The sequence below is a fragment of the Narcine bancroftii genome, unplaced genomic scaffold (assembly GCF_036971445.1).
Source record: "Narcine bancroftii isolate sNarBan1 unplaced genomic scaffold, sNarBan1.hap1 Scaffold_289, whole genome shotgun sequence".
In the NCBI taxonomy this organism is placed as follows: domain Eukaryota; kingdom Metazoa; phylum Chordata; class Chondrichthyes; order Torpediniformes; family Narcinidae; genus Narcine; species Narcine bancroftii.
In genome coordinates this window covers 103,964-116,198 of record NW_027212024.1, presented here as the reverse complement: position 1 = coordinate 116,198, position 12,235 = coordinate 103,964, and the positions used below count along the sequence as shown (strand labels likewise).

Sequence of the window (12,235 nt, the reverse complement as noted above, 5' to 3'; positions counted from 1 at the left end):
CTTCCCTCAGCCATCTGCCGAGCCACCATCCACAACGCTACTGTTGGCCATATCCTCTCCCCGGTCCTTGGCCCTGTCCCACTCTTCTAACCTCACCTGCCATTGGCTGATCCAGGCTCCACCTGGCCACAGGCTCCACCTGCACTTTGAGCGCCTTTCATTGGATGAGGACACTGACAGGTGAAGGTCAAAGTTCAGCTGCAACCATCTCCTCGGCCCAGAACCCCCTTCACTGGATCCCTGACTCCCCACCATATCCCCGAAATTCCCTCCAGATCAACCTAGACCTATATCATATCCTGAAATCTCCCAGATCCCCAAAAACTCCTGGTGGATCCCAAATTCTCCCAGCAGATCCAAAAAAAAATTCCCAGCTGATCTTGATATCACTCAGCAGATCTCCCAAACCGTCAGCAGACCCTGCTCTCCTCACTGATCCCCAGTCGATCCTGAAATCTCCCAGCAGATCCCAAATCTCCCAAAGGATCCAAAATTCTCCCAGCATATCCCCCAAACTCCTAGTGGATCCCAAAACCTTCCAGCAGATCCCAAAAATTCCAGCAGTCTCCTGAAATCTCCCAACAGATTTCGAAAACCCTCTGGTCCCCCCAAAAATTCCCAACAGATCCCAAATATGCCCCCGCTGCCCAAATCTCCCAGCCGAATCCAAATCCAGCCAGGGGTCCCAGCAAACCTGCCGGAACACCAAATTTCCCACCTGACCTTGTAACCTTCCCCTGAAAGATCAGGGGATGGGGACTCTGAGAGCCCCTCCGGGACCGCGGGGTTCCTGACCCACAATATGCCCCAATCTGGGAAATTACCACTGGGTCCTGGAATTCCCGGTGAGCAGGCTCAGATGGCTGGGAATTGCTTTCCTCCCCAGGTTGATCATCCGCACAGGGGTCGAGGCAGGGTCTGCCATCGCTTTCCACTCCGATATGGACGACATCCCGGAGGGTGGGATCGTCAGCGAATCTGAGGAGCTCTTTGTTGAGCTGATCTCAGAAAACTCAGCGCTACCTCTGGTCCTAGCCCTACGCTACGAGGGTGAGTTCTGGGGTAAAGGTGGGGGGTGGGGGGGACAAGAGCGAAGGGAATGGTTCCCCAAGGAAACCCTGGAAGCAGGGGGAAGGGAGGGAGGGGGAAGGGAGGGGGCAGAGAGAGACCAGAGAGAGGGGGAGAGAGAGGGTATGAGACAGAGGGAATGGGAGAGGGGGATAGAGGGAAGGGGAGATAGGGAAAAGATAGGGGAGAGAGAAGGGGGAAGGGGAGAGGATTCCTGGCAACCTCACGCCTCTCCTCACTCCAGCCTTCCAGAGTGATCAATGTTACCAGCCGTTTGTAGCACACGGGAACTTCACCTCAACCAGTCCGTTGTTCGAGGTGGGCTCTGTTGTCACCTTCTCCTGCCTGCCTGGTTACGCCCTACAGCCAGGATATGGGGCGATCGAGTGTGTGGACCCTGAGGATCCCCACTGGAACAGCAGTGAGCCCGAGTGTCGAGGTAACCTATCCCCCTGCTAGTCATGCCTTCCCTTCTCCCCTTTACCCCTCCATCAGCCCTTCTCCTCTACCCATCACCCCCTCCCCTCTCCCTGTCATCTCCTCACCTCATGCAGACACTACTTCCCTCTATCCAACACCTCTCCCTGTCTCTGTAATCCCATCCTGTCCCCAACACCCCTCCCCATCTCTGTAACCCTCTCCGGTCCCCTACACCCCTCCCCGTCTCTGTAACCCCCTCTGGTCCCCTACCCCACTCCCTCTGTAACCCCCTCTGGTCCCCTCCACCCCTCCCCGTCTCTGTAACCTGTTCCGGTCCCTTCCACCCCTCCCTGTCTCTGTAACCCCCTCCGAGCCCCTACACCCCTCCCTGTCTCTGTAACCACCTCTGGTCCCCTACACCCTTCCCTGTCTCTGTAACCCCTCCAGCCCCCTTCTACCCTCCCCCCTCAACCTCTAATGTCACCCCTCTGCACAGCCACCTGCGGTGGGAAAATGACGGAAGGTTCTGGAGTTATCTTTTCCCCAGAGTGGCCGGAACTTTATGGGAGGAACCAGGATTGTGTGTGGAACCTCCACGTAGAGGAAGACAGGAGGATGGTCATCGACGTGGAAATGTAGGTATCACTACCTTGATGTTGTCTCACTCTGATGGTCATACCTCGAGGGTCACTTCCTCCATCGTGCCTCACTCTGAGGGTCACTCCCTCCATCCCATCTCACTCCAAGGGTCACTCCCTCCATCCCATCTAACTCCAAGGGTCAATCCATCAGACCCATCTCACTCCGTGTCACACCTCGAGGATCACTCCCATTGTCCCATCTCACTCCAATGGTCACACCTTGAGGATCACTCCCTCCATCCTGTCTCTCTCCAAGGGTCACTCCCTCTGTCCTGCGTCACTCTGAGGCTCACTCACTCCATCCCATCTCACTCTGAGGGTCACTCCCTCCATCCCATCTCTCTCTGAGGCTCACTCCCTCCATCCCATCTCACTACAAGGGTCAATCCCTCCTTCTCATCTCACTCCCTCCGTCCTGTCTCCCTCTGATGGTCACTCTCTCCATCCTGTCTCACTCCGATGGTAACTCTCTCCATCCCATCTCAGTCCAAGGGTCAATCCCTCCAACCTGACTCACTCCAAGGGTAAAATCTCAAGAGTCAGTCCCTCCATCCATCTGACACTGGGTGTCAGTCCTAGAATGTAACTGTCTCCATCCACCTGTTTCTCTGCAACATGAGGCCATTCAGCTCATCTTTACACTTGCTACATAAGAGTAGGTGGCTGCTCTGCCCCACTCACCATCTGCTGGTCACCACGCCAACTTTTTCTTTAGTCTTGATCTGCCCTCTCTCCCCATCTCTCTCCCCTCCCCCTCTCTCCCCCTCCCCCTCTCACACACCCCTCTCTCTCTCCCTCTCTCACCCCCTCTCTCTCCCCCTCTCTCTTTCCTCCTCTCTCCCTCCCCCTTTCTCTCACCCCCCCTCCCCCTCTCCCCTCTCTCTCTCTCATACACCCCTCTCTCTCGCCCTCTCTCTCCCCCTCCCCTTCTCTCTCTCCTCCTCTCTCCCTCCCCCTTTCTCTCACCCACCTCTCTCTCCTCCCTCTCCTCCCCTCTCTCCTCCCCTGTCTCCCTCCCCCTTTCTCTCACCCACCTCTCTCTCCTCCCTCTCCTCCCCTCTCTCCTCCCCTGTCTCGCTCCCCCTCTCTCTGTCCCAGCCTCAACATCCGTCGGAATGACATTCTCTCGGTGTTTGATGGTCCTGACCTGAACTCCCGGGTACTGGGCCAGTACCTCGGTCTCCGGAAGCGCTTCAAACTGTTCACCAGTTCTTCCTCCGCCACCATCCAGTTCCAGTCGGACACCGGGGACCCAGGGATCAGGGGCTCGCATGGATTCATCATCCACTTCACTGGTAGGAAAGAGGCGGGGCAGGGGAGGCAGAGAGGGGAGATGGGGAGGGGGTGAGAGAGAGGGAGAGAATGAGAGAGAGAGAGAGAGGGGTCGGAAGTAAGGGGGAGGGTGGGGGTAAGAAAGGGGAGAGGGGAAGGTAGGGAGAGGGGAGGGGAAGAATAGGGGAGACAGAGGAGGGGAGGGGATGAAAGGGGAAGGGAGAGAAAAGGGAAGGAGAGGGGGTGAGAATGAGAGAGATGGTGGAAAGGGTGGGGAGAGAGGAGGGGTTGAGATGGATAGATGGTGGTGAGAGAATAGGGTGAGAGGGAGAAAGGAGAAAGTGGGGGGAGTGAGTGAGGGGGAAAGAATGGGGAGAGGTGGAGAGGGGATAGAGAGGATGTATGGGAGAGGCAAGAAGGGTGGAGGGAGGGAGGCAGAGGGGAGAGAGAGAGAGAGAAGGGTACAGAGAGGGGAGGAGAGAGAGAGTGGGGAAAGATCAGGGGATGGGGAGAGATAAGTGAGGGGGAGGGGGAGAAAGGGGGTCAGAGGTAAAACAATAATGTCTGCCCTCGTGCTGCTCTCTCTCCCTCATTTGTCTCCCTCCCCTCTCCATCTTTCCCATCTCACCTTCTCTTTTCCTCTCCCCTCCCACCCACCTCTCAACCAACCATCCCTCTGCCTCCCCTTGCTCTCCCACCCCTCCCCCCCACCAGAGATGGTGCGGAACGACACATGCCCCACTCTGGGCACTATCCAGCATGGGTGGAAGTCACTGTCACACTCCAACCTCATCCGAGGGACTGTGGTGACCTATCAGTGCGAGGCAGGATATGACATCATCGGCGCCGACATCCTCATGTGCCAATGGGATCTCACCTGGAGCAACCCTCCGCCGAGCTGCCAGAAGGGTGAGGCGCTTGTAAATAATCATCCGGAAAGTGCCCCAGGATCCCTCTGGAATACCCCATCCCCCTGGAAACCTTCCCCAGAATACCCCCCAACCTCTCCAAGAATACCCCAAATCCCTACAAAATACCACGAAGACTCTGACAACACTCAAACCCCTGAAATACCCCTAAATGCTCCAATCCCCTCCCCCAGAATTGGGCAGCACGGCCTTGTGGGCCGAATGGGTCTGTTTCCATTCTGTATGCCTCAATGTAAATACCACCAATGACACTGTAACTCCCCCCAGAAATACCCTCCACAACTACACACTAAATACCCCCAATTATCCCCATCAACACCTCAACAGAGAACACGACCACACAGTACAGGTTGTGCTGATCCAGGTATTCCTACCAAAGAAGTAATTTTCTTCCATTCCTTGTCTGTCTAAGAGTCTTTTAAATGCTCCCAATGTTCCAGCCTCCACCACCATCACCGGCAAGGCATTCCAGGCCCCCACAACTCTCTGTGTTTAAAAAAATATTACCCAAACCTTCCCTCCCTTCACTTTGTCTTCTGGTGTTTGCTGTCCCTTCCCTGGGAAACAGACGCTGGCCGTCCACCTTATTGATGCCTCTCAGAATCTTGTCAACTTCGATCAAGTCTTCTCTTGTCCTTCTACGCTCCAAAGAGAAAAGTCCCAGCTCTGCGAACCTTACCTCATAAGACTTGTTTCCCAATCCAGGCAACATCCTGGTGAATCTCCTCTGCCCCCTCCCATAGCTTCCACATCCTTCCTGTAATGAGGTGACCAGAACTGAACACAATTCTCTGCAATACCAGAGATTTGAAGAGTTGTAATGTGACCTCTCGACTCCTGAAGTCAATCCCATGTGATAGTACAGACCTATCACCAATGTATATAGTTACAGTATCTAGAGTATGTAATGACTGTGCTTACAGCGATTGGCTGAGAGCTTAGCCACGCCTACTATCTGGGCCTTAAAGGGTTGTGTCCCTAGCCAGGTCGGATCATTCCGGACTGGTCGGCCACCTGTGAAGAGCTCCTGTCTTTTGCTAATAAAAGCCTTGGTTTGGATCAACAAGTCTTTGGTTCTTTCGACGAGCTTTACAATTTTATTAGCAAAAGACAGGAGCTCTTCACAGGTGGCCGACCAGTCAGAATGATCCGACCTGGCTAGGGACACAACCCTTTAAGGCCCAGACAGTAGGCGTGGCTAAGCTCTCAGCCAATTGCTGTAAGCACAGTCATTGCACTCTAGATACTGTAACTATATACATTGGTGATAGGTCTGTACTATCACATCCCCCTATTAATGAAGCCCAGTGTCCCATAGGCCTTCTTAACTCTCCTATCAACCTGTGTGGTGACCTTGAGGGATGTATGGATTTGGACTCCGAGGTCCCTGTGTTCATCCACACTCTGAAGTAACCACCCATTAACCCTTGTCCTTCCAAAATGCATCACCTCACACTTATCCAGATTGACCTCCATCTGCCACTTCTTAGCCCAACTCTGCGTCCTGTCTATATCCTCTTGTCACCTTCAACAACCTTCAGCTCCATCCTTGCCGGTGATGACCGTCATGTCATCTGCAAACTTCCCATCATTCCGCCTCTTCATCCAGGTCATTTACAAAAATCACAAAGAGCAGGGGATCCCAGAACAGATCCCTACGGCTCCTCCACTCATCACCAACCTCCAGGCAGAATATTTTCCTTCCACCACTACTTACTGCTTTCTTCCTGCCAGCCAAATTTTTATCCACACGGCCTCACGACTTTCTGAATGAGTGTCTCATGGGGGACTTTGTCAAATGCCTTGCTAGAATCCACGTAGACCACATCTCCCTCTTGACCCTCATCAATTTCTTTTGTTACCTCCTTAGAAAACTCAATTAGACTCATGAGGCACAACCTCCCCTGACAAAGCCAGGTTGACTATCTCTGAGTAGACTGGACGTCTCCAAATGCTCATATATCCCATCCTTAAGAATACTCTCCGTTACTTGGCCCCCCACTGACATAAGACTCACCGGCCTATAATTCCCAGCATTCTCCCTATTACCTTTTTTTAAACCAGTGGACTACATTTGCCATTCTCCAATCCTCTGGCACCTCCCCTGTGGCCAAAGAGGACAAAGATCATAGCTACTGCCTCAGCGATCTCTTCCCTCCCTTCCCACAGCAGCCTGAGGTATAATCACATCCGGCCCCAGGGACTTAACAATATTTTTAAGAAGATCCAACACTTCCTCTTCCTTAAATTTCCACACAAACCTGTTCCATTCAGACCTCACCCTGATCCAGGTCCATTTCTCTGGTGAACACTGAGCCAAAGTATTCATTTAGGACGTTGCAACCTCCTCCCCCTCTGGGCACAGTTTGCCTCCTTTAGCTGCCCCACCTTCATTCTCATCATCTGGTTGACCAAACAGATCTTTGATCCTCTATGCAAAACACGCAGACATGCACCCAAATGTAGCTCTCGTGCAGACACACAATACAGACGCAGGACAAGTATACAAATTGTTTGGTGAAGATGAGAGTCTGGGACGGTTGGTGTGAGCAGTTCAACGTCCTCACTGCCTGTGAGAAGAAGCTGTTCCTCAGCCTTGTGGGGCTAGCTCTGATACTCCTGAATCTCTTCAGCGGATAGCTGATAGGGGCCCTCTGTGATTTTGGGTGCCCTCTTCAGACAGCGATCCTGGTAGGTCATGTTGATGGGGGAGGGAGACTCCAGTGATTCTCTCTGCCCCTCTTATGGTCCTGTGGAGTGACCACTGATCCATTTCTCCACAGCAACTGTACCACACTGTGATGCAGCCGGCCAGGGCGCTCTCAATAGAGCTCCCGTAGAAGGTTGACATAATGGTGGCCGGTCACCTTGCCCACCGTAGCATGAATAAAAGCCCTCACGACTGGAGGGAGAACAAACGCTTTTATTAGCTTATAACGAAGGGAAAGATTTAGCAGTTGTCTTCAATAGGGTTCTGGGTTTAGGTGGGAAACCAGGGTTATATCTGGGCAGATGGGGGAGGAGCAGGCCATCAGTACAACACCCTATGAGAGAATCCCAGTTCACTGCACACACTTCAGTCTTCTCAGGAAGTGACAAGACTGTGGTGCCTTCCTGACCAGTGTGGATACGCTGAGCATCTATGACAGGTCACAGGTTGGCTGGAACTTGATCCTCTCCACTTTCTCGATCACAGAGCTGTTGATGTTTAGTGGAGGGCGGTTGTTCCTGGTCCTCCTGAAGTCCACGATCATCTCCTTCTGTCTTGTCCACGTTGAGACCCAGGTTGTTACCCTCACGCCACACCTCGAGGCTTTCCACCCTTGATGCCATTAATTCTCCTTAAATACCCCAGCCACCCACCAATTTCCTCTCAAATACCCCTTGACTACATAACCATTCACTAACATATGCACAAATAACCCACAGCCCCTAGTTATATTCAAATGCCCTGGATCACAAGCCTCCATTACTCCAATACCCCCTGACTGCTCCAAGATAAACACCCCCCAACCTCACCCAATTGCCCAAACTACTCCACATATCAGAGGACCTTGGGGTCCGCGTCCAGAGGTCACTGCACAGGAGCTGAATTAAATTGAGGAGCCGAGAGATGACGTGGCAGCTCTATAGCACCCTGGTCGGACCCCACGGGCTCAGTTCTGGTCACCTCACTCCCGGGAGGATGTGGAAGCTCTAGAAAGGGCCTGGATTAGGGAGCTTTCCTTCCTGAAACAGGCCGAGTGAACCTGGCCTTTTCTCCTCGGAGCGGCAGAGGATGAGTGGTGACCTGAGGGATGGGTATAAAGGCAATGAGATCATGTGGACCATCAGAGGTATTTCCCTTCCCACCCCCCACTTCCAGGGCTGAAATGGTTGCTACTAGACAACGTGGGTTTAAGGTGCTAGGGAATAGGGGCAGAGGAGATGTCATGGGTCTGTTTTTTGACGCGTGAGCGTGGAATGGGTTGCCAGCAACGGCAGTTGTGGTGGAAACAAAAGGGCCCTTTAAGAGACTTTTGGATCAGTACATGGAGAGTGGGTTAGCCTAGTAATTTCTAGTGTTCAGCACAACAATGTGGGCCGAAGGGCCTGGACTGTGCTGTAAGTTTTCTAATACTCACAAGATTTACTAGGATGTCGTCTGAACTTCAGGACAGAGAAAGGTTACATTTAAAAAAATTTGGACAGAGGGCACGATAGCAGGCGCACGAGCCCAATTTACACCCAGTTAACCCCCACCCCCGGTACATTTTGAATGGTGGGAGGAAACCGGGGCACCACGGGGAGAACGTACAAACTCCTCACAGGCCGCATGAGACTCGAACCCCGATCCCAATCAACAAACATACTACCCTGAACAGGATAAGACTTTATTCCCCGGAGCATAGATTTGAGGAGGAAGTTTGATCGAGGTATTTAAAATGATGAGGGGGACAGACAGAAGGTCAGCTTTTTCCACTGAGGGTGGATGAGGTCCAAAACACAGGACATAAACATCCCATAATTTGACCCACAAGACACAGGAGCAGAACTTGGCCATTCAGCCCATCGATTCTGTCCCGCCATTCGATCGCAAGGTGGTCCGTTTCCCCGCTCAACCCTGCTGCCCGGCCTTCACCCCACAACCTTTGGCAAATTGGGCACCTGCCAGTCTCTGCCCAACGACCCAGATTCCACAACAGACCATAGCAATAAATGCCACTGATTCTCCGCCCTCCGGTTGAAGAAATTCCACCGTGTCTCCATTCTCAGCAGACGCCCTTCCACCTCGGAGTTGTGCCCTCTTGTCCTGGACTCTCCCATCTCAGGGAAACAACCTTTCACAATCAACTCTGTCTGCACCTTTCAACACTCAAGATGTTTCAATGAGATCCCTCCCTCATTCTCCTAAATTCCAACGAGGACAAGCCAAGAGCCATCAAACGATCCTTGTGTGATAACCCTTTTGTACCCGGAATCATCCTTGTGAACCTCCTCTGAACCTTCTCCAACATCAGCACATCCTTTCTTAAACGAGAAGCCCAAAACCACTCACAAAGCTCCACATGAGGCCTCAGACTCTCACTCAACCTAGTTAAAATTATGCTCCATTGAAACACTCCCAAATACCTTGCAGGTACCCACTCTCACCCTTCCTGCACCATTTCCACTCTCCATATCTCGTTCTCACCATCCGTGCACCCTCTCCACCCTCCAACTCTCCCTCTCACACTCCCTGCACCCTTTCCACCATCTCTCCCTCTCACTTCCTGCACCCTCCATCTCTCCCTCTCACCTCCCTGCACCCTCTCCACCCTCCACCTCTCCCTCTCACACTCCCTGTACCCTCTCCACCCTCCAACTCTCTCTCATTCTTTCTCTCCCCTCTTCTCCCATCCCTCACACATCTCTAATGCTCTCTCCTCTCTACTCCCTTCCCTCTTCTCCCCATTTTCCTCTCACTCTCCCCATCCTCATCCCCTTTCTAACCACCCCCTCTCGCTTCCCCATCCTTCTCACCCCCACCTCTCCTCCCTTTCTCTCTCTACTCTTTTCTCCTTACCCTCTTCCCCACTCCCATTCTCCCACCTCCCAACCCCACCTTTCGACCCTCTCCACCTCCTTCTACCATTCTCCTCACCCCAACCCCCTCCCCTCCTTTCCTCTCCTCTTCCCACTCCCAATCCATTTTCCCTTCCTTCTTTCCCTCACCCTATCTCTCTCTTCTTCTCCCCCTCTTCCCCTCCCTCTTCCCCCTCCCCTCTCTTTCCTCTCTTCCCTCTCCCTCTTTCCCCTTCCTCTCCCCATCCCCTCCCTCCCTCCTCAGTGCTGACCTGCCCTGATCCCGGCAAGATTGCCCATGGAATGCGCCTCCCTGCTGGTCCAAGTTTCCCGGTCGGATCGCGGGTTCAGTACACGTGCGATGAGGGACACTCGTTGGAGGGGAGCCCCTCCCTCACCTGCTTCACTCAAAACTCCCTGCGCCCCAAGTGGAGTGCCCCAGCCCCTAAGTGTGTCTGTAGGTACTGGGGTGAAGGGGGGAGGTGATGCGGGTGGATGGAGGCAGAGGGGCAAAAGAGGGGATCTGGGATGTTGCAGCAGGCAGAAGGGTGAGGAGGTATGAGGAGAAAGGGAGGGGGGGGTTGAGTTGGAAGTGGGAGGGGGTGGAAGGTCAGAGAGGAGCAGAGGGATGGTGAGAGGGCTGGAGGGCTGGGGGGTTGGTTGGATCTGTTGGGGGTGAGGGCTGGCAGTGGGAGTGGATGGAGGGCACTGGCGTGCGATAGAAGGGTGGAGTAGAGGTGAGATGGGGGCACTGTGGAGGGGATAGAGGGGTGATAGGGGTACATGGGAGGGCTACAAAGGTGGGATTACAGATAAATGAACAGTCCCACAGCTAAACTCTCTCTCTTCCCTCCTGCTCCTCCTTTTCTCTCTTTCCCCTTCTCTCTCGCTTCCCCTTCTCTCTTGCTCCTCCATGCTCTCCCCCCCTTGCTCCCCCTTCTCTTGCCCCTGCACTCCCCACACAATCCCCTGTGCCCACCCTCATGCTCCCCCTTCTCCTGCACCCCCCTTCTCTCGCTCCCCACTTCTCCTCTCCTCCCCTCCCCCCAGTGATCCATGACCCCTGTCCAAACCCCGGGGTCCCAGATAATGGATACCTGACCCTCTACAAGCAGTCGTACCAAGCGGGCGAAACCCTTCGCTTCTTCTGCTATGAGGGCTTTGAGCTGGTGGGGCAAATGAGCATCACCTGCCTGCCAGGGAGACCCTCACAGTGGGACCAACCCCCTCCATTTTGTAAAGGTAGGCACTCGGGCCAAGGGTGGTTTTCGACTGAGAGAGACAAGGGGTTCAGTGATGGGACCCAGGCATGGTGTGGCATTCATTGCTCAGAGATCTGGCATTATTGATCATAGGGCATAGATTGTAAGGTGTAGCCTACTGGTGTAGACCATTGGGTGTTCATTGTAGGCTATAGAATGTCAGTGTCGATCGTCAGGTGTTAATCGTTGGGTGCAGACCGTTGGGTGTAGATTGTACAGTGATCGTAGGGTGTAGATTTTAGGTTGTAAATCATAGAGAGCAGATTATGGGGCATAGATGGTGGGGCATGGGTGGTGGGGCCTAGAGGGTGGGGCATATGTGGCAGTGGGTCGGTGGCAGGGCGCAGTTGGTGGGGTAGAGATTGGCTGATTCCACTCCAATATTTTTGAAACCTTCGGCACAGGATTGGAAGGGGAGGGGATTAGAGGGGAAGGTAATCAGGGGAGGGATCAGAGGGGGGGCGGAATGGGAAGTGGCTGGGATTGAAGCAGGGTTTGGCTAGAGATCCCTCACTCACTGTCTCTCCCTTCCCTTTCAGTCACTTATGAGGGACTTTATGATGCTCACAACCTGCAAGGTAAGGGGTGGGAGAAACCCCACGTAGGGGGAGACCCCAGGGGAGAAAGAGGGGAAACCCCTGGCATAGGAGGAGAGAGGGGAAAACTGGGGGAGAGGGGAGACCCCTGTGGGGAGAGGGGAGACATTGGGGAATAGTCCTTGGAGGGGGGAGATGGAAGACCAGGATAGAAGAGGAGTGACGCCTAGGGGAGGGGTTGCAAACCCCAGAGGGGTAAAACCTTGGGGGAGAGGGGTGACCTGGGGTGGGGGGGAAGGTGCCCTGGGGGGGAGACCCCCGGAATGGGAGGGGGAGACCCCAGTGGGGGAAGACCCCAGTGGGGGAAGTGGAGTGATTCTGGGGTGGTGGGGCAAACCTCGGAGGGGGGAAAACTGAGGAAGGAGAAACCTGACTCTGGTGGGGGGGGGGGGGAGATCCCTGGGGGGTGGACAGTGGAGAACCTGGGGGGGAGAGAGAAAGATCATGGGGGGGTCAAACCCGGGACAGGGAAACCTGGATGGTAGAGGGATGACTCAGTTGGG

The 12,235-nt window shown here is 54.0% G+C and overlaps 1 protein-coding gene across 1 annotated transcript in view; it reads left to right on the top strand.

Annotated features, from left to right (window-relative positions):
* Positions 1-12,235, top strand: part of sez6l2 (seizure related 6 homolog (mouse)-like 2) — a 118,262-nt gene that overhangs the window by 103,634 nt on the left and 2,393 nt on the right. Inside the window, 10 exon segments of the mRNA XM_069912993.1 lie at positions 11-68; positions 70-180; positions 887-1,050; positions 1,313-1,507; positions 1,985-2,123; positions 3,228-3,424; positions 4,116-4,310; positions 10,140-10,331; positions 10,925-11,116; positions 11,676-11,714. Coding sequence (XP_069769094.1) covers positions 11-68; positions 70-180; positions 887-1,050; positions 1,313-1,507; positions 1,985-2,123; positions 3,228-3,424; positions 4,116-4,310; positions 10,140-10,331; positions 10,925-11,116; positions 11,676-11,714 — 1,482 coding nt within the window.